At 37.0% G+C, this 23,439-nt stretch overlaps 1 protein-coding gene across 3 annotated transcripts in view; it reads left to right on the forward strand.

Moving 5' to 3' along the window:
* GABRB2 (gamma-aminobutyric acid type A receptor subunit beta2) overlaps nt 1-21,516 on the forward strand; it is a 143,708-nt gene extending 122,192 nt beyond the window's left edge. The window contains exons 11-12 of one of the 3 annotated variants that reach the window (XM_064161748.1): nt 11,588-11,638; nt 15,192-21,516. In XM_064161748.1, coding sequence (XP_064017818.1) covers nt 11,588-11,638; nt 15,192-15,539 — 399 coding nt within the window. In that variant the 3' untranslated portion in view covers nt 15,540-21,516. Of the gene's footprint in view, nt 1-296; nt 2,313-11,587; nt 11,639-15,191 lie in introns of those variants that run through there. The other 2 variants (XM_064161750.1, XM_064161749.1) reach the window with 2 other exon arrangements.
* The last annotated feature ends 1,923 nt before the right edge of the window (nt 21,517-23,439 follow it).

The following is a 23,439-nucleotide window of genomic DNA, read 5'->3' on the forward strand; positions in this document are numbered from 1 at the left end:
GAAAATGAGTGGAGTGGGATTATTATGATCTTGTCTTAGCTCTGCAGAGCAGTGTACGTAGCTACCACAGCAATGAATGCATAGGCTGGAAAACTGAATGTTGTTTTTCCTAAAGCATGCATTCAGTTAAGCTTTACTGTGAGATACTTTCTCAGTCAGGATATAGAGTTAAATATGTCTAATCTGTTTCCAAAGGAACAAATCCAAAATGATGGCTATAGCTCATATTCTAGTAAGAGCTGTATGAAACATTGGAAATAAAACCTAAATTTAACCTACTTTCATAACTCTTTCAGATGACCTGGATAAGAAATATTTGCTACAGAAGTGTTTAAAGCTTGAAAAGTTTGCATATTTTCAACATATAATGGCCCAGGATACTGTTGACTAAATGAGAAACTGTTCAGAAATAAGGCATCAACTTTCTGCACACTTGATTTTGAATCTAAAAGTGGTCCCCTGGGGATGAAGAGTTGAAGCAGAAAGTATGTTTGCCAAGATAACACACTTTTGGAAGGAGTATCCATTATACTTAATGAAAACAGAGCACTTATCATAAAGCAGGTGTAATTTTTCGCTTTGGCCTTTTTGGATGAGTTTCACACAGAGGCAAATTGGGCTAAACACTAAAAATGTGCTCAGTGTGAAATGTATAAACTTCCACACACAAGCAAAATTGGAAAGTTAAATAAAATTAAATAAGTGACTTTTATTTGTTTTGCATGGTAAGGTTTTTTGAGTTTGTAATTCAACAGGATACTTCAAGGGGAAAAAAAATCACAATCAGAGCAAAAAAAAAAAGGGGGGGAAAAAAAAAGGAAAAGTAAATCAGAAAATACCAAGTGAAACATATGTTCCATACAGCTCTTGTGGTGGAATTTCTCATGTTTGTTCAGAACTTCTACACTACCATAGTGTGCCTGCAGATAGAAGAACATTTTGCTCTGTTTTTTTGCTGGAACAATAATCCACCGCGTGTTGATGGCACAATGCAAGTTTGTAGTCTTTGAAGGTGGAGGATGATATTGTCATGGCTCAGGTCTCACCCATTCGTTAATGTCCTTTTATTTAATTTGAGAGAAACATGCTTATTGAATGAAGGTAAATGCATAATGATGATACTAATTCTGATAGTGTGCTACCAGTGTAATGTTCGTGCAGACACTGTGAAACCTTTCTCTTTCTCTTGGTGACTTTTATCTTTCAGCAATGTTTTAAAAAGCTGCAAGCTTTTATTTAATTTTCAAGTTTATTTGTTAGAAATCAGTTTTGCCCTAAACAATCAAAGCTATTAACCATTTTATAAGACTAGATCTGCACCTCCCTGAAATCTTTTCCTCTAACAGCAGTTGAAGTTTAAGGTCCATAGCTGTTGTTGTCTCCACAAGCCAAGGTGTATTTTTGTGTAATACTTCACTTGTGATATTTTCTAAGTGCTTGTTCACATGAAAAATCTTTCAGCCATGTAACAGAACAAGCTATAGTGACACATTGCTAATCATGAACTAGAATCTGAAAGCACTAATGAGTATACTAGTCCAATCTGGTAAGCAGAATAAATAAATTCCAATTAATTCACCAGGAAATAATAATCCTACAGGATTATCACAATGCACTTGCAATAACTTCACATTATTTATACATTTTTTTTCTCTACTGATCATTTTACTTAATATACCAGGCCAGCATGGTCCCAGTCTGTGACAGTACTGCTCTGGTATCCAGATATGCTCTGATCTGATAATCAGGTTTGCAATCCCTTAAGCAATAGAAAGTGATTTGTATGGGAGAGGATCAGAAAAGAGCAGTGATCAGAGAGTGTTGTCCTACTGCACACAGACTGCTCTGGGGAGGAGGAAAGGAGCTGACAGCTGTTCTTGCTGTTTGACCAGCAGCAAGAAAACAGATTCATATTTAATGGACCTGAATATTTTATCTATGAAAGGGGGCCAAACATTATATAATTATTCTCATGTAAGAGAATCAGAAATGGGCCTGAATTGCCTAATTTGATTCAGATGCAGGTTTCCATTAAAATCCAAGTATTTCAGAAGTGTGACCAAATGAACACTCCATCAGAATCCAACACTGAAGGACTGATTTTATGAATTGCATGTGTTCTTTCGATATGTTACTGAATAGATGCCTTTTGCATCACTACATGGAATATTACAAATCAGATACTATGTGAGGAAAGATTAAAGCCTTGAGTAATAAACCTCAAAACATGAAGATGAAAACTTCTGTACAACCACTACTGCGTTCAGCATAGATACTGTTGAAAAAGGCAGATAAATAGTTATTGGAAATACTGCTTGTAGCACAGCATCTTTGTTCATACATTATAGACCATCAAACCTACACGAGATTTAGTCAGATTCCAACACCATTTTTTGATAACAGCCTCTGACAACTTCCTAAAGAACAAAAGGTGGTTGGTGAGAGAAGTACTGATTAATCTCTCCATTCATTATTACTTACAAAATCAAACTAGATGTTAACATATACCCTGCTTATGCTGTTGTGTTCTGTGATCTCAGTGCAGCCACAGGCATGGAGAGTCTCTGTTTTTGTTCAGTGTTATTCAGAAGATGCAAGAGAACCTATAAATCTCTACAGAAGCACAACAGAAGTTGTTCTTCCATGACTGTGGTATCTGCTGCTGAATCCTTGGACAGGAGAATGTCCTTGTTCTTCCATTGGAGTGAACACCATCAGCCTGGCTGCAGATTCCTCAGGGCTATTCCAGAAAAAAACTGTGGCCAAATCTTTCTTTACATTTCATGTTGAATTCATGTCATATGCCCAAGATGCTGGGTTTGGTTTATTCAGAATCATAGAATAGTTTGAGTTAGAAGGAACATTTAAAGGTCATCAAGTCCAACTAGCAGTAAACAGGAACATCTTCAGCTAGATCAGGTTACTCAGAGCCTGACCTTGAAAGTTTTTAGGGATGGAGCATTTACCATCTCTCTGGGAAACCTGGACCAGTGTTTCATTGTTCTCATCATACAAAATTTCTTCACTTTATCTAGTCTGAAACATCACAGAAGATTGTAACTTCTTACAGTCTCTCATTTTCAATGACTGCTGGCTGTCTTTGTGGTAAGGGAAAGCAAGAGAAGGGATCTTTACTTCCTGAAGTCTGAAATCTGTGTAATAAAATAATGGAGGAATTTAAAGGATGCAATATTCAGACAAATTGGCAGCAGCTACGTTATCACAAACTTGTTAAATTATGTTAGATGTGCTTAATTTTCTTTGCAGTGACTTCAGGTTAAAATGGCTGTGTTAAGATTGTTCTCATCTTGAAGTTTCTTAACTTGCTTTCAGCAGGTTGTTTCATTAGTCTATCTCATCATCTTTTGCTGATGGTAAGGCTAATTGTTCTTTCTGTAAACAGTCATATTGCTTAGAGGTAAATCACTGACTTTCTTCCTAATTGAGACATCATTTGTTTATGGGAGATAGCATTCACATCATTTCCTTGCTTCTTTTTTTAGGCCTCACCTTACAGAATCAGAGGATCATTTAGGTTGAAAAAGACCTTTAAGATTCATCTTACATTATTTCTTCAAATGCCTTTGTTATCCTTATAGTTTCAAATTCTTTAATGTCATCTGTTCTGAATGGTATGCTATTGCAGTGTGTATATATAAGGAGAGGTAAATTGGGAGTAGTCTACCTCTACTTGAAAACCTAATAGGAATGTCAATGGTCATCAGCATCCTTTTGATGCTTTGTAGGGTCAGGGGACTAATCTAATATACTGTCTGTTGATTCCAGTTAATTATCAGATATGTTGAAAAATAGGCCCAACTTCTGCCTTCACACTATCATTCAACTGACTGTCTTCCTGTGGGAAGTGGTACATATCTGGGACATACCATCTCTTCAGTTTTAAGATAGTATGTCAAAGGCTTTACAGAGATCCATAACTTGTATCTGTTAATTCTGTAATTACATAAAAATTACCTGGAAGGATTTGTTCTAGAAGCCTCCAGTGAAGCTTTTTTCCTTTTAATTGTAATTTTTGTTACTATTTCCTTTTGGGATAGAAGGGGGGTAGGGGTGAGGTGGAGAGGGAAACAAGCTTCAAAGTTTTCTCCTTTATAAAGCTTAGTTTTGATTTCAAGGAGATGATTAGCCCAACCAGGATCTTAGCCTGGTACAGCTGTGTGAATAATTTCTGGTGTAGACCTCCATCCATTTTAATATATTTAGGTTTTGTTTTCACAGTTCAAATAAAGAACTTCTTTGTGCTCTATCAATACTGATTTATCCCCACTAATTTTCTTCTAAAATCCAGTAACCAAGATATTTTTGATTAACTTTTTTTCTCTTACATTTTTGGATCCAAAACTTTTACCTTTGATGTTTCCATCTGGGAACTGTGGCTTAGATGAGCTTGCTGATGCTGATCGCTGTGATGTCTTTGATGTATCTTCTAGTCTTTGTGTTGTTGAGGATTTGCAGTCTGATCACCTCCTAAGCTCTGTATTTTCAGTATATTTTCTTGTGTCAGTAAATTCCCAGTCAATCTGCTGCTTATGCTGCTGCTATGTGTTTTGGATTCTGTTACTGGCTTGTCCACAGCTGCTTGTCTTAACTCATTTATTCCAGACTACTACATAAATAAATTGACTTCTCTAGAGTTGTAAGTAAGGCAAAAATGCTTTTCAATATCAACAATATATGTGTATTTATTATTCTGGATAGATAGAAATATGTTGTTACAGCTATGTGGTAATTCAATGAAAACCAGAACTGTCACTGTAAAGACCATGGTAAATGTACTGGGCTGAATGAAAGGCTGATTCTTCTTCCTCTCTAAGAAGTGCTTGTTGCATCTTGCCATCTGTACATTTGACAAGGGGTGATTATAATGGTAAAGCAGCTGTATGCCATCCTCTTCCAAAGCAACAGAGACTGGAAGTGAGTCAGGCAGCAAAGACGATACTCGCTGTCAGTATTGCTATCCGTTCCTGCATCTCTTACTAAAAGAAGGGCTACAGATCCATCTCTTGATGGAGCTCGTTGTTAGTTTTAGACAACACTGAATTCCTTAGCAGGATATTAGCTAGAAACAGGATATGGGGTTTGTATTTCTTCAACACAGACAGCAGAACTTACAGAGGCATTGCCATATAATGATTTGATGCATCTTACCTTCCATTTCTAGTCCTATCTAATACAAGCATGTCACTCAGGTAGCATTTAAATTATGTCTGGTTTGGTTTTGTGGTTGTTTTTTTTCTTTATAGTTAGATCATTACCTTTAAAACAGTCAATTATTGCAGATTACCATTTCATTTGAAAAAATGTTGGTTATCTTCTTTCAAAGCAATTTGATTTGCCCATTATGTTTTACATAATATAAACAAGCACTGACTGTGGGTTTAGAGCAGTAATAACTGAAGCCTAAACATTTCTGACCTAGCTTTAAAGCACAGAGATGCTGTTAAGTGTAAAGGCTCTACACCTGAAGTACAGGACATCATAAGTTACATAAATAAAACTACCTCTAGTCTTGCAATCATGCTGATGTTATTGTGAACATTAGTAAAGCAATTTCCCTTTGAAAAGAAAGAGAAAATGCCATCATATTATGCAAAGCTTCCTGAAAATTTATACAGATCTTTTATTATTATTTTAACTTTTTTTAATAAATGTGGACTGACATTGCTAAACTTTGCATATTTAGATAAGGAGGTGTTTTTTTCTGAGCACAAAGACTTTAAAATATATCAAGTGTGTTTTTAAAACAATGAGTAATTCTTTACTCGGTAGTCCGTATTACGTAAGATATTCAGTCAGCACACCTGAATGTTACAGTGCCAAGTCACAAGCAAGTGAAACTGTCAGGTTAATGGTGGGGTTGTATCAGAAGTTTGGGTACTAAGTAGAGAACACAGAACTTTAACATGATGATGAAACTAAATAGTATATTAATAGATTTGAATCACAATAGAAATGTTCTCTTGAAGAATGTAGTGCTTAGTAAGCTAAAAAGGTTTAAACAACTACAGTATCATTGCAATTCATTGACCTTCTGACCCGCTGTTGTTATATCCAAATTAGCTCACAGTTGGTAAAGGAGATGAGATGGCAAAGAAAGAACAAATGAAAGATTAAACTACTCTCAGCTGCACTTAACGTGGTAACTTTGTTGCCCTCTGATTTACTCTTGCCTCGCCTCCAGCCTTTTTAGTTCACTGCAGTATTTGTTCATTTCTACCTGGAGAGATAATGCAGTGAACCTCTAGTGAGGAAGAATTATTGCAAAGGTAACTAAAAGTAGTTGTGTTTGTTATGTATAACTGAAACTTACATGCTATGTAGTAAAGGTATTTCTAGTATAAATCATAACTAAATATGTAAAGCATATTTGCAACAAGATGGGAAAGCTTTTGGGGAAAAAAAAGGCATTTTAAAATGTCTGTAAGCAGAGACTTGATAAACTGAACAAGATATTAAAACACTACATGAAGTTCTTAAAATTTCAGACTAAAATCTCACAGCCTTACTGCTCTGTGTTGCTGCAGCCAATGCTGGTGTTGTCCAGATTTCAGAGAAAACATTCATCCTCTTCCTTTCCCCTCCAAGGAGAGTTTTCATTTGCAGTGCAGGTGAAATCGCACAAGGACTGATCCTTAATCTGGTGTCAGAAGGTATTGCTTACACAGAAGTTTGTTAAAGGACATGGGATAGAAAAACTCAGCCTTCCTCCTTTACATTCGTGCATTATCAAAAACTACTTGTGTATGAAACAACAGTCAGCAATGCACGGAGTGCTCAGCCATCCTCTTCGTGTTATGTTGAAACCAGAGGTTTGATAGGAGCGAAATTTGAGGAAGTTCCAGTTTTAGCCTGCAGCACTTTGCAGCAGCAGTCAGAAGGTGATTTACTTCCACGGTCTGTGCTGGTATTCCACATGACATCTGAATAAAGGTCAAGTCAACTGCGTGAGGTTTTCTTTCTGCAGCCGTGCTTCTTTGAATGCCATGTTTAATTATTGTTAGGAGGCTGTGTGTGCAGTCCATTCGTTTAGAACATGTTACCCATTTCGCTTTTGCAGTGCATCCACAAACCTGCCATCCACCCAAGTCCTTGAATGAAGTAACATTTTCGGTTGCATTATTGCAATTAATATCATTATTTTAATTTTTGGGGAAATAAGGCACAAAAAGTAGAAAAAATGTACAGTGGAGCAGAAGAAATGTATGCAGTTGCAGTCTAGAAGCTGGGTCTTTCTGAGGAGTTTGCTGAATTGATTTGCCAGAGCAGCCCAGCTCTAAAGAGTTTGCCAGAGTTTAATTGAGCAACCATGAATCAGTCAACTTCTATCCAAAAAGTGGTAACTCTAAATGTTATATACTAGGGCATCTAACCTAGTTGTGCTCATGAATCTTGAGATCACTGCATTGTGCACTCTAGGATGACACTAGTGGTAAAAATACTGCAATGTAGGTGACAGTTTAACAATCCTTTTGCTTTATTTATGGTATCTGAGATGATAGCAATGCATTGTTGTATCTAATTTAGGGGAAGTCAATTTCAGATGATCCAAAAGTCATATCAGAAGTGCTTTCATGATCAGAATTACAGTATTCCAAACCAGTAAGAGAAGGATAAGTATTTTCAATCCCTCCTATAGTTTTTGCCCATCTTCAGTCTGTTCATAGCTATTAATTATGATGCTTTACCTCTTTAAGGTCACTTCCAGCCAAAGCCATTCTATGATTCTGCGAAGTTTACCATTGGCCAGCCAGTGCCAAAGGGGTGACCCAGCCCTCTCTGCCAACTGCCTCCCATTCATATACTGGGTATGATGTTCTGTGGTATGGAATATCCCTTTAGGTCAGCTTTCCTGGTTGTGTCACCTCCCAACTGCTTTTGCCCTTCTACCTTTTTCTCTGACAGAGCATAGGAAGCTGAAAAATCCTTGATTTAGTGTAAATACTCCTTGGCAACAACTAAAACATCAGTGTGTTAGCAACATTATTCTCCCACTAAATACAGGACAAAGTGCTGCACTGTCTACTAGGAAGAAAATTAACTGTCCCAGCTGAAACCAGGCCCCCTCCTAGTGTACATTAATCATGGGTTTGGATTGAAAGCAAAAGTCTAATTCGGAGGAAATCGTTTTAAAACATGACTAACCTTAATATTTAGTTAAATCCCATTAAATTAATATGTCTGCTTAAGTGAAGTGAGAAGTCTATTTCCTGACTCAAATATCTGTCTACTTTTTATGTGTAGTCACTGCACTAGAATGAAAATTACATGTACAACTTTGAGGCCTTACTTATGTAATGTATTCTTTCCACTTTACTAGAGATTGCATTGGACTGAATTATCTCAGCCCAAAGTGCAAAGAAGGAAGATGTGGGTTTTTTTTCTGAGGAATCAGTGTTCTCTTTATTCTGCTTCCTTATTTGACAAAGGTGATTTGCTCCCTTTACTCCAAAACACCCAGGGGTGTTTTTTGTGGCATTTTAGAAGATGTTGGTGTAAGGTTCAGGCTGAGAATAGAGCACCAGTACACCATTTCCCTGCTCTCTTATTCTGTACTGTATTTGAAACAGTTGTCCTGATTTTACCCATTTCACGTGTAGGCTGTTGGTTTAGAACATTGGATTTCATCCAGCAGTTTGAACAAGTTTGTATTTTGTGATTTTTATTCAAGTGTCATTAAGATAAAGATATTTTAGTCTCTTGTTCTATGTGGGCATTTGTTCTGCAGTGTCTTAGGTAGGGAGAAGTGATGCTGAAAGGAAGCATCTTTTCAACCACTTCTCCAGTCCTACAGTACAGGTTATTAAAGGTAATGATCAAGAAATCACATATATCAGAGGGTAAAAACGGATGCCTTGAAATCAAATTGTATGTACCTAAATGTCATATGTTTAGGGCTGATTGTCCTACTGTAGAGATACAAATCTTCCAGAGCCTAGAAAGCCTTCAGGAAGGGGCACAGGATATTGCACTGCTATTGTGTTCTCTATTCCTGCATCTGCTTATATAAAGGGCAGACTGTCCAGTCTCACCCTTTCCCTCCCCTCTCCTCCAAGCAGGCAGTTGCTGTTGCTGTTTCTGGTTTGTGGGGGAGTGCAGCCTTCTGTGGTCCTTCTTGGCAAGCTGTTCTCCAGCTGCGCAACTGAGGCCAGCTCCGAGGGGGCACTGAGACCTACTGAGGCCTGGTGTGGTGGAGAGAGAGGCTTGGCTGGTTGAGGCTTGGTTTTGAATGTATATATGTGCTTCTACCTTGGTGCCTTTTGTATTTGTTCACTTGTCTAAACAGTATTTCCATTTAACAGCCAGTTCTCTACAAGGGTGTTTATTTAGTCCTTCAGGGTAAATTCCTTCTGCCCAGAGCTCTTCCAGCTCAAGCTAAGACAGGAGAGCAGTGTTAAAGCTCCGTGTTCAGACCTCCCAAGTTCTCTCACTGTCGCTTTCTTAATTCTTACTGATCTCGTGGTTATTTTGCATGCATTTTCAGCCTTTGGAAAGCTCAAGAACCTAAAGAAAAATCTGGTTTAATTTGCTGTGTTTCTTTGAGTTGTCTGACTTGAAACTAATCAAAGTAACCTGAAATTATAACTCAGCCTAATTTTACTGTCCTGTAACTGTCTGCTTTGCAGCCTCACCTGCACCTTAGGTGTGTAATGCAGTCTGAGCCAACACATGCTAACATGGTCTCAGTTACTGCAATGCTGCCAATAAATTCAGGTTTGTACAATTTTGTGCATGGAAATGCAGTTTTTGTTACGTTCCTAAGGGCCCTGTTTCATGTATGGATATTTTCACATATTATGCATTTAGGCTTTATGAGTTCATGGGGCTTTACCACAGCAGACTTGCTTATCAAGGCAAAAATGTCTGTATGGCTTTGGGCAAGTGCCATTTTAAAATCATTAATTCATTTTTTCTTCCAGAGCAACCATAGCAGCAGCTTGTAAATGACTGTGTACCTTCTAGACATTAGCTTGTGTAGTCAGTGCAATCTTCAGAGATAGGTGGTTCCCAATCAATAACTCAAGCCTTGCTGATGAGGTGGCAGATCCCTATTGTGTGTAAAGTGCACTTTGTACTTCCATTTTATATTGCAAATCTAACTGGGACTAGTCAGGAATGGGATATTAAAGCTTTTCCAGACACAGGTCAGCTTCTAAGAAATGGGAAGCTATGTTGTAGATAGTACTAAGGATTTTTAGCTCTAACAGTTTATCTACTATGTCTAGGCATCCTATGTTGGTCTTCATAGTGAATTGGATCTTTATGTCTGTCTTCAGTTGAAAAGAATGTTAGTTCACAGGACCTATAAATGCTGAAACCTAATCTCAGGTGTTAATCTTTATAATAGATTTGGTGCTTTGTTGTCCCTTCATAGTTTAGTTAGTCAGATTTTGCTTTTGTCTAATGCCTATGTAACAAAAGGATATTTCTTTTGAATTTAAAACCTTTGTTTCACCAGATTTTTCCATCAGAAATTCCAGACTTTCTGTTTGTTCTATCTAGGGCTTCTGTGCCATTCTCCCTAAAATGAACCATCAGTACATGCCTCTAAATGAAGTTTATAAGTGAAAATGAATAGTCTAGGAGAAAGGAAAAGTGTCAATATTACATTTTTTCAGTTAATCAGTATGAATTTTCCTCCTTTGACAAAGCAATAGAGCATAATCACCAAGATGCTGTTTTATTCCTTGTTAGTAGTTTCAGAGATCTGGTCATCCTTGGAAGATTCCTAATGTGTGTGTGTGAGTTGTAATTTCCTTGTATTTCACACTTGCTAATGTATCACTGTAAGAGGAATTCTGTAAGAAAGCCATCATTTTGGAGTTTGTAGGTAGCAGAAGAATATATAATGGTAACATTTCTACATTTTCCTCTCTATTCCCTTTGTTTGAGAGCACTAAAACTGTCATGACCTCTTTCAAGGCTCCAGGGTCAACTTTTCTTCCAGTTGACCTGGACCTACATGTGAATATCATTTGCATCATGTATTTTGTCATCCACCTTTAAGACTAATTTCTTTTAAAAAACACCTTTTTGCATGTTTACTGAGCTCTGGTCATTTCTTTTCCAGTTCTGCTGTCACCTTTTATTTCCATGGTACTTCCTGCTGCTTTTTCTTCATCTTCATCCTCCCTTCCTTTCTTGTCCCTGGGAATTTCCCCATTAAGTTTGAACTCCCCTGTTCACCATAAGGAGTCCAGTTCTATGGTTGAACAATCCTTCAGCACTAAGAGATCTTTTTAACCTTCTTCCACCTCCTTTTGAATCCACTTTTACACTTTTCCCCCAAAATAATTTTAACAATTGTTTTCATATCATCATATCTTCCTTGGTCAAGTGACCAGCTGGAAAAAATACATTTACATCACAACCTTATGTTACCTTGAAGAGCAGAGCAAGGCAGAAATAGGACCTCTGAAGCCAGAATATTCTGCTAATTGTTGGCTTAGAGGTCCCTATACCTTTTCATTAGTTGTCCTATTATTACCCTAGAGTGCTTTAATTTTAAATGAAAGATAATAGCTGCCTTATCTCTAAGGAAACTGGTCTTGATTTTATTAACTTACAGGACAGAAGAATAATTGGCACATATCATTGTCCAGAAATGTATTCAACAAAGGTATCTTTCATTGTTTTCTAATGTTTTTATCCTCAGAGACTTAGAATTCAGTTCCTGACCACTTATGGTCACTAAAGATCCCATGGCACTTTTTTATAGCGTGATCATCTCAATCCCAAGCATCTGGCCAAATATCAATTTATGTAACTGTTTTGCTTACCTAACATTCCCCACCACCACTCACTCACCCCATAGTTTCAATTGGCCATTCTCCATTTCCTTGACTAAAATATAGTGTATTGTTCTGCACTGTCAGTCACCACATTTCGCCTCCGAGGTGATTGTGCTTCACTGGGATGTGAAGTAGTTCTTCTTACTAATGCTTGTAAAGCGCTTTGGGATCCTTTTGATTGGGCGGTGCTGTGTACAAGAGATGTAATTCATTAACATTCTGCCTCAGGCTTTACTTACAAAAGGCATGTTTTATTTAGAGTTGGGCGAACCTGTTTAGTGGAAATGACACTCCCAGCTCTCTCTAATCTGACAAGGAATGTTTTATCAAAGGTCGAGAAGTTAGGTTAATTTCTTTCTGTTTTGTTGGGTTTTTTTCCGGGTGTTTGTCTCTTTGATTTTTACATTCTTTTGTTCTTATAAATTGGAACTTTGGGAATTCCTCAGATTGGGAATTCAAAATACCATGAAAAATGTAGTTCTTGTTATGCCTAGTCCACTGTTCCAGGTGCAGGAGATTGAAGTTAATGCTTAAGAAGCACCTGAAAGTTACTTTGCTTGCCTGGCTATTGTAACACTCAAAGGTTCGCCCATCACTAACTTTTATTGTATCTTGCATTACTACTTCTGAAAAATTCTTGGAATACTGCAAAGTGCCATGCTCCAACTCTCACATCAGTCTGATGTGTGCAGAAGAGGACACTTTGCCCTAGAAGATAATTTAGAATACTGCTAAATGTTTTCTTTTCTGCCCAGCATCACTAATATGGCTACCTACTGCCAAGATTAACCAGATAAATGCAGCAGTTTGCTGTGTTAAGAAATTTACTGAAATGCAAGCAAAAGTGATAAAAGAATCAAAGCAAGAAGTTAACTGAAGGAGTGATGTCAGTAAAACATGTCTGTGTCTAATTCTAGTAGACTACAGTAACTTTTCTTGCACTGGTGTTGCATTGAAAGTATACAGGTGTGTACAGAGCACTCAAATGTCTAAAACTACTGCAGATCAAAAGGATAACACATCTGTAGTAAAATCATCCTAAGAAGATTTAAGATGTGAACAAATTTGTTGGCACTAAAATCTTTTCCAAAGATAGTATCTTAGAATGCACAATGTTGAGGCTAAAAACACTGCATTAGTGGATGTTGCTTCAAACTTCCTCTGATGTCATGGGAACTAAAATTTCTGCTCTTTTCTTAAGGCTATGTGCAACTATAGAGAATGCAGTTTGCAAATGGCTTTGCACCCCTCTTGTCCTATATGTTTTTAGACATTCTTGGGATCAGTGAATGCCAATTGCCTGTATTTCCAGGCTGCTGAAATAAAAAAGATGACACCATTGTTGTCTAACCCAAAAAATCACATAAGACTTTTCTAAATCACTGCATTCATTATAAGAATATGTTTGAAAGTTATTTTGAGAAGTTTCACACATCTATTTGAAAGCTTTTGCATATGTTTGGCTTTGTTTGTGTTACAACAGCAGAATGCTCTGTTTCTCCTTTAGTTTTGTCAAATGGGGATGAGAACTGATTTCATGGCCCTCCTGGCTAGGACACAATGTTTCTTTCCTCGCTATGCTAGATATCATGCTTTTAAAAGGAATTTTTCTTGGACTCCAGCTCAGCTTTCACATTTTTTTCAGTGCTTCTCAGAAAAGATTGATTTCCCTCACATGCTAGAAAATTCAAAGATTTCATATGGCTTTGATGGAGGGCAAGCAAAAATAGTCAAATTTGGCTGCTTCTCATGGAGTCATTACATTTAAACTAAAACTAAAATTTAATGCAACTAGAGGGGTGCAAACTCACATAGACTGGAGAAAAAAAGGGAGAAAAAAAGAGGGAAATCTGGCATCTCAGCAATGCCAGTTTTTATGCTTCACTTGAACAGATGTAATCACTCAAATGGCAGTTTTTCAATAGGTCTAAAGTGCTTTTGTGAGTGTCCAACTTCCCATTTTGTGTTACTGTGAGCGGATACTACTGAAAAGCAACTGTTTTTAACCCAGTTCTCTCAGGATGCCACAAGAGATAATTACACAGGGTATTTTGAAACTAATCTTCACAGATTATGGCAGGCAAATACAGTGTTACATTGGGTAGTGCAGCCACGTAGCTGCTGCTGACTGCTGGCTTCTCAGTGTTAAAATAGACTAATGCTATATTATTGTTTAGAAATGCACAAAAGTCATCATTTGTGCACTTTCAGTAATAATTATAGCTCATATCATGTACACGATAAATGAATAATGTGGCTGAATTATTCTTAAAGGAGCTCTGGGACAGTTTCGTGCCTTAATTGGCCTAAAGTATATCTGCACTACCATTGCTAAGTTGCTGAACTTAATTAGCTGCTCATTACCTATTACTGCTTGTAAAATATTTTTTATTTTATTATACTCTTTACACTGTTCCAATTATATGCTTAGAGGGAAAGCTGAGGAAAATTAGAACTTCCTAAATAGCCTTCTATTTTTTTTCTCTAAGTAGATTATTTTGAAGATTATCTAGAAGTTGTGCTACTATACTTCAAATTTATTCCAGATTACTTACAAGTAGAATTTAGTTCCTCATTTTTGAGACCCTCTTGATTGTCCAAGGAGTTTCTTTGCAACATTGCATTAAAATATTTTTCACTGAATTGCCTTTAAAATAAATAAATGAAGTCTCTAAAAGTACCCATTGAAACAGCTGTTCAGTTGTTGTGATTACACTCTGTATATGTTTTTCCTTGCTTGAAATGGCAGATCTCTGCTATTTCTGCACTCAGGTCTACACAGCATGCACTGTATTTATGAAGCTCATTAATACTGCAGAATGGAGTTTCCACATGTTAGACTACGTCAGTGCCTTTTTCCAAGTAACCAAAAATCCTGGCTGGAATACAGGGATAAAAATGAAAATTTGCATTCTCTTGTGAAGTGCTCTGGGCCTCATTATATGGAGGCAGAAAGACCTTTGTCAGAGCAGAAGCTTCCATTTGAAAGAATAAAAACTAAACCAAAGCAGAATCTTTTCTATTTGGTTTCCCTCCAAACCCCACCAAAAGTTCAATGTTTGCCACAGATATCCTACCCAGTAGCAGAATCCCACTTTCACGAGCTGACCATGTACTGCATTTCCAGCTACTGCTTCTGCCCACAGAACATGGGGTCTAGGGAAATACCGTTCTTCCCATCATACTATACAGGCCTTTTGTTCCCTGAGTTCACGGAGAAATGGCAATAAATACAGTCATGGCTATGCTTGAAGTCTTTCAGACAGGCTGACGTCCAATGAATTAGTAATGTTAGATCTGCCACTTGTCAGCATGGCTTCAGCTTGCCATTGGTTCCGCTTCTTTTTTCTCCTGTTAAATCTGCTTTCTTATTTTTTACAGATGGATCCACATGAAAATATTTTGTTGAGCACACTTGAAATTAAAAATGAGATGGCTGCCTCTGAGGCTGTGATGGGGCTTGGGGACCCTAGAAGCACTATGCTGGCGTATGACACTTCAAGCATCCAGTACCGGAAAGCTGGCTTACCTAGACACAGCTTTGGCCGCAATGCCCTGGAGCGACATGTGGCACAGAAGAAAAGTAGGCTACGGAGACGTGCATCTCAGCTGAAAATCACCATTCCTGACTTGACTGATGTAAATGCCATAGATCGATGGTCTCGCATATTCTTCCCTGTTGTTTTTTCCTTCTTCAATATTGTCTATTGGCTTTACTATGTGAACTAAGAAGCAAAGCCACACAGGAAGAAAGAACTGGATTTCTCTTCAAATCGGTTGTACAGCCAAAAGTGGGACTTAGAAAAATTCTATTCAGGACAAAAAGTTATTCTAAAACACCTTAGTTGCTGGCCCACTTCTATGGTCTGTTTTTATAACGTTTTGGTTGTATCTGCTAAATCATGAATATGTTAAGTCGCAGTATGGACCTATCCCCTTACCAGAATACAAGTGCATTTTGAGTGTGAAGGCAAATTAGACTTTGACAATCACTCCTATCTCATTGTCCCTCACACTTTGTTTCTTTTTTCTTAATTTTTTAGTGACCATTTGAGTTTAGTGATACAAATTACAGAGTGGCATTTGAGAAACAAGTTCTAGTTTCAACATCAGTCCATACCGTTCCCAGAGAAACTGCTCACCTGAGACATGCATCTACACTTAAGGGAGTGTACGGAGTTATTATCATGCTTTTGAAACACATACACTTTACCTTTTAAACATGTAAACTTGAAAACAAGTAGTGCCTATCATCTTTCTGAGATGATGATGGTCAGAGGTTTCCCAACCATTTTCAGGTATTTCCTGTTTTGTATTGAAAGATCTAAACCTTTGACTGCTAATATTAGGGTTGGGTGTTTGCACAGAAGCTGAAGCAAAAAGCACTAGTTTTGTTTGGATTTTGAGAGAACATATGCTGACAGTCACAATGACACTAGTTGTGATCCATAGAGGAATGTAGCAATGGTATAAAAATGCATTGACTCTGAATGGGTAGAGGTGCTGCTGGTTTGGGGGGGGGGGGGAAAGAAGTCATCTGTCCAAAGTGCCAAAGGATGCTGGCTGGCCAAATAGACATTCTCTAGGTGGCTGAAGTAAACCAGTGGTGCCCTGCATTTCCAGGGTGGAGAAAGCTTAGAGAGCGATTGTAAAACACAAGAGCCAAGGATAGGGAAGGCTACATATATGTAAAAGTGTGTGTATATATATATATGTATACACATATATCTATATACTGTGAAAATGAATGTTGTCAGTTATAGTATGTACCCAAGTCTGAAATACTCATGTGGAGTTCTGTGATTTCTTCCACGTTTGCAATCTTTCCAATTATGCTTGCTACTGTTATTATGTTTAACACCTTATATCCAGCTTGATTAAAGGTATCATATCTCTTTCAGCAGGAAAGATTCAAGCTTATGTATTTCAGTACAAAAAATCCTTACAGGGTATTTTCTCAGTCTGGGTTAGGCAAGGCCTGTTCATCTTTATTTTTTTTTCCTAATGCACTTTTTTAAAGGGAAAAAAAAATTGGTAGCTATCACTAGGAGTTTAGTTACATTCTTGTGTGTTTCCTTCTTTAGGGTAACTTCCACTGAAAAACTACCAAATTTCAGTTTTGCTTTGGGAAACTTCTAAATCAACATGGCAGTGGGGGGATGGGGAGTGTTGTTTATGAGTTTTGGTGAGATTTTTTTTTGTCATTGCAGAGAACTTTATAGGCAAAATAGAATAGACAAAACCCAGAATTTTATAGGCAAAGCAGAACTTTCCATTTTGTCCATTGTGGAAACTGTTTTTTTGATTGAAAAGAACTTCACAAGAACTGTATATAATAAAGTATAAATTCCTGATGGCTTTTACTAAATTAGATCCCCAGTATTGTTTGACACTAAATATTTCATGAAGCAAAAGCCACATCTGTTGTATCTACACTACCTCTCATCTGTGTACAAATTTCTGAAAGAAACTAGAATCCAAGTATCTTCCAAACAGTCAAGGAGTTTCTTCAGGCAGATACTGTTTCCCCATTCCTTTGACAATACTTTAAGACAGTTCTGAAGAATATTTTTCATAAAATGTTTTCTCTGATTATTTTGTTCTTGTTTTAAAAGAGTAATTTTCTTATAAGTTCTGTGGATTTTTTCCCCCCATTTGACAGTGAATGACAGTGATAGGAAGAAAACAGCGCTGGGAACCAGCAGGCCAATTTTCTGACTTTGTTTGGAGCGTATCGTATCCTTATTCCTGCTTCAAATGGGAGAGAATAGTTTGAGCCTGAAATGGGATTTGCCAGGCATACACACCAGCTGTTGTTTTCAAGGGAGTTGTGTGTATGCTCTCATACTGCCTCCAGGTTCAGAGTCTGCAATATGTAGAGCCAGGCTTTCATCACACGATTACCTTTCTAAGTCAAAATGTTGCTTTTTGTTCACATCCTTAATTTCTGACTACATTTCCTGCATAATGCAATGATCTATGTAGATGCATCTGGAATTTCACCTGATAGGTATGAATCATGTTGGATTTTTTTTCTCCAATTCTAAGACAAGGAGCCACACCAAAATTCAGTAATTCTCTTCAAAGTCTGTTCTTTTGAAGTGGTATTAATTATCATAAATAAAAGCAGTCTTACAGTATCCTTCTGTACAAGCTTTTCTTTCATTTCACAGATTGCTGCCAATTCCTTTTTTTTTTCCTTTCTCAGAAGCATAGTGTGACTACAGGGAGTTCACAGCCTGTTTGTGGTTGATACCTGTCAAATGTAAAACCTTAGAGAGAATGTGTTGAGACTCTGCTTTGGTTTACCACATCAGCTATTAGGAAAACCACAGAGATTGAATCCTAGAACTGCACATTAATTTATCTGAAGTTACAGTACAAGCCATAATACTCTCTGATGTTACTATGCAGAGAGTGAAAGAAAATGTTTGGTTTCTGCTCAGGTGTCACTAGGAAAGATATATATTATCTGGGGGGAAGGAGCACTTTTGCTTTTACTATGTCCTGACTATTAATGTGATGTATAAAATTAGTGAAAGAAAAGGATTCTATCATTTTGTACTAAGGCTTAACACTGTGATATAAAAAGGTGGGGGTGAGAAAGACTGGTGAGGCACTGTCAAGGGAAAAGTATAACTCAAGCCCAAGGTGAGCCCTAACTCCTCTTCTGAGATACTTGAGTGAAAGAAAAATTATATCAACAAACATGATAAATAGGGTTTGCTATGTATGCTACCCTCCAGGTAAACTGAAATAAAATTGCTTTTATTTTGGAATTGACTGAAAATGGATATTCTGGATATTTTTAATTGTGGTAATTGTTGTTCATTTCAACAAGCAAAATATGAAAGTTAATAATTTAGATAAACCTTGTAATGTAATTATAGTTGCACATTCTATTGTTCTATTAGACATAATAGCCAGCAATTAAGGTGTTTTTCATCTTTGTGAAATTCATGGGCAAATTATGACTATAACATGGCACAGTTTTAATGAAGTCTTTGAGATCAATCTGTAAATATATACTGTACATGACTGCTAGTAAGTATGATACACATTTTCCAAACTGAAAACTCATGCAACATATTTCTGTGTTTGCATAAGGAATGTTATGTTTCTATCCTATCACAGTTTAAGGACTGGGAAGAAAGACTCAAGCAATGACATTGTGATCATTTCTTTTCTCATTCCCAGGGGAGGAAAACAGAATCTTAGATAACAGCATGTCGCAGAGATCTTCAGAGAGTTTTTACGTTCTAACAAAAGGGACATAAAATGTGTATGGCACAAAAGCACAACGCAGAGAGAAAACAAGTGGTGGTCTTACACCTGGGGGGAAAGTCCTATTTATTTCAGACCAATATGCATTAAAATTAAAGTTCAGTTAATTTTCACTATAATTATTAGACTGTGTTCCAATTCTTTATTATAACACAGTACTAAACATAAGTGAATGGATGTTGAACATTACCCAACTATATGTGCATATGGACATGTACCTAAATGTCTATATGGACATAGGTGTGTATATGTATACACATACCGAGTATATATATATATGCACACACATTCATATGTTGGCATATTAAAGGAATAAGCTAATAATAGTTTTGTTTCTACCATCAACCAGTGTATGAATATATTTTTGAGAACAAAAGGTTAATGTATTTAAAAACAAAAACAAACAACTTACTATACAGGGTATCTGGGCATTTCTATATCAGCAGATCAATGCTTAGAATTCTTATGGAGCATTGCACCATTTGACATGATGATAGTACTGTACCTCCTAGCATCCGAAATTAGACTAGTCCTCACATTGCTTGCCTATTTCTTCTCTCTCTCTTTTTATAACAGCATTGTCCACTAGTAAGTTTTCAAAACCCACAAGATCCTTAGGGAACCAAGAAGAAGGAAAACAACAACAACAAAAAAAAAGGTCAAAACTATTAATTATTTCTAGAAAATAATCGAGGGTGGGATGGCCAGGGTACAAATACTATATCAGTAGTGATCATAACATTTTGCTATGTGTACATAGAACATCCAATGTGAGCAACCATGACTTAAGCTGAACGTGTGTAAATATTATCAGATTTCTTAAACATTTTTAACTTCTAATTTGTACTTTATGGTAAGGCAAAAAGCTAATTCTACTTATGGTTTAGGTTAATGTGTCCTAAAATTATGTAAATAATTAAATAAGCTGTAAATGAGCAGTCGATAGATACAGTAATTGTTTAGTGACTTTTTTTTACTAAGTACAATATCTGCAGTGCTCTAGCAGAGTAATTTAAACACCCTTTTGCATAAACAGATTTGGATTCCAGATACAAAAAAGTCCAGAAGGTACTGTGGTGTAAAATAGCCATCGCGGCAACGTTACTGCTAGCACAATCGAGTCTTTTGTATGGTTACAATGTTCAGCCAACAGAAGATAGTAGCTTGGCACTCAGTACTCAGATTAGCAAAAACAAATAGGGCTGGTTTTCACTTACAATCAGGCACCTTTATGTTGCTCCAGTGAGTGGAGAGGTGAAGGAATCTAGAGTAAGTGAGAATTCAGCTGTCGGTGATTTCGTTACAGAAAGCCTGCATATTGCATCTGTCTGTTTCTGAAATCTGTATCTCCTATGGTACCTAAAAGTAGACATATATTTTTCTTTAAAAAAAAAATAAAGACAAAAAAAGGATGTTAGACTGTCCTTAGATAGCATAGTCCCCCAAAGCCAAAGAATCTTCACTCCAGAAATTGTTTAAAAGGGAAGTCTAATAAGTCACTGCTTAACACCAAAGGTAAAGCTTAAATAAAATGCACTAGGAACTTTGTCTAAATTTTTAAGAAGCAGATGGAATGTTGATCTAAAATACTGCCCAGTTCTACTTTGTAAAAAGAGTAATAATTTCAATATCCATGACTATAAAATCGAAATAGATCATCTCTACAAGAATATGCAACACTAACATTTCATAAGTATAAAATTATTTTCTTTGTAAGTGCTTTGACAAAAAAAAAAAAAAAGAAGAAGAAACCTAAATGATTAAAGATCTCACCTCTACTTTCATACTAAGGGTTGTATTTTTTTAATGTTTTTCAGACATGAGGTCATCTATTCCAATTTGATAACATTTTGTATGTTTCCACTATTCCTGTCATTTGACAGACATTCTCCAGACTGTATTGTTCATGGTCCGTCCTGTTGCTTTCAGTTGAAGACAAAAAGAACATTTGAAACGTGATTAATTCTAACAAGCTGCCTATGATTTGACTTCTGTCACCTTTTTCTTTGCATGGGTGTTTAAATGGTTCTGTTAGTACTGTCTTTGCACAGTTCTGAGTTTTTTTAATTTGATTTTTTTTTCTACTTAGTACTATTTACTTCATAATGTAGTAATCATCAGCCTTACTAATGACCTTGTAGCCTTTCTTATATGCACATAATGCACATTTTCCAATGGCTAGAAAATGCAAAATACTAGTGGATATCATTGCATCAGATCTTCATGTCTTTCTCAAAAGGACTGCTAACCTCTGGGATATATGAGGTAGTAAAATGATGATTGTAAATGAGTAGCACATAAGAGATATTTTCTTGAATTTAAAATTATTGCAGCCAGTTTCAGCATGTAAATATATAATAATGTTGGCTAGTGTGTAATTCTTGAATTAAAAAATATAAATAAAGAAAATCTAAAAGATGTATATGTAGTTGTGTTATGTTGGGCAGGCTCTTTTTTTTCAGTGCTGCAGAAGTTTACAGTTTTCATCTGAAGTAAATATCTATGAATTTGGGTCAGAAAGGGGGCACTCTTGGGCACTGAGGCATTTCAAGTGTAGGTTTAATATGTGAAAGGGTAGCCATACTGTGGTGCTAATTTGCCTGTGCAGCAGTCACAGGGAGGTGAGCGTCTCAGGAATATATCAATGTGGAGTTGGATGCTTAGTGCTAGTTAGTATGGAAATGTTGAGAGAAGAGGCACAGATTAAAATCTCAGCTCATTAACTCCTCAGAATCAACTCTTGTGAATCTGTTACTGATTGTAAGTTGCTGTTGGCCTCTTCATAGAAATATGGTAGCAACTGTTAGTTGTGGAATGGTATTTCCTTCTACAGGAAAAAAGGCCTACACTGTCTTAAGTCTGTCTGTGTGGACCTAAGACATGTATGCGTTGAGTTCCATTCCTGGCTCTTCTTACTTAACATTTAACAAGAGAGATCCTGTATGACCAACGTGCTGAGCCTTACAGATTTTCCTGCTGGAGCAATTTTGTTCCATTAAAAAAAATCATTCAAGATTAACAGCAAAGGAAGAGAGTGCATTCAAGCAGGGCCATAAGTGACATCTGTATTGCTGTGCTCCATCTGCTGACCATTCCTTACAAAACTTCATTGGCCGTAGCAGGGGCTAGAAGCTGAGTCTCTTCTTGTGCTCCCAAGATGTGAAATGTCTACAAATATGGTTCTGTTCTTGATTCTTTTTTCTGTCCTAGAGAATCTTGAGCATTAGCTAGACGTCAGAATTAGACTTTTTTGTTTCCCCTGCTGAGGGAACTGTTTATGTCTATTAGTTTTTCTTGTTCCATGTCAGTCCACTCTCCTAAATGGGAATTCATAGCTGTGGTTGCAGACCCCAAGGATCACTGTATGGGGGAAATGGCAGGGTTTTATTGGTAGCCTTAGCTTTACATACTTGCAATTTCTGCCACAACCTGATTCCTCAGTCAGTTTAACCAAGGAGAGTAGGGGGAGTACCAGAAAAGAGAACAAATGGCCATCGGGTAAAAGGTTGCCAAAGGCTAAAACTGCTAAATCCTTATTTTCATCTGGAAATGGAGACAGCAGTTGATAATTCCTTTTGAAATTGCCCCCCGGCTACTCTGTTCCTAGCCCCACAAACAGCAGTCCTTTAATAACTGGTCTGCTCTGTGTCACTTTTCTGTGGGTAAATAGCACCAGTTCTGCAGGGATTGAAGACAGCAAGACTCATGAGTCTCTGTGGTTGGTACTGAGGTGAGGAGCTGCTGGTTGCAGGATGCTTGCTCTGCATCAGGAGACACAGAACACAAGAAGTAAAATACTCCAGACTGTGAAGGAAAGCTCAAGTATGACTTCATCTCTTCACTGTTTAGCATACATCTCATCTTCCTCTGAAGCTTCTGAACAGTAGATTCAGAAGAATGCCAGCACAGATGCTTTTTCACAACTATGTAGTGTACTGTTGGCCCATGTTTTCAGAGATCACAAGCTAGAAAGCAAAATAGTTCAACTCTATACATACTGGTGAGTATCATTTCCAAGTCAAAATAGAGCAAATTGTCTGTATTTTCACCTGTCTGTGTCCTTAAGTGTATTTAATGTCACATCCTGATAGGTATTATATTAAATCTGAACACAAAAATAAGACTAATATACTTCAAAGCATCTGAATAATTTATTCACATTATTCTATTTGGAGCTTTAACATTTAATGACTTGTGTAACATGGCCTTTCCATTCAATTTACTTGATTGCAAATTACAAGCATAAATACTGGTTTCTTATTGATAAATCATACTGTTGAACATATCTTGATAATCTCAAATCATCACAGAAATTATCTAACATCGCAGCCTGGTCTTTATCTCT

Source organism: Pogoniulus pusillus, chromosome 22, assembly GCF_015220805.1.
Source record: "Pogoniulus pusillus isolate bPogPus1 chromosome 22, bPogPus1.pri, whole genome shotgun sequence".
NCBI lineage: Eukaryota > Metazoa > Chordata > Aves > Piciformes > Lybiidae > Pogoniulus > Pogoniulus pusillus.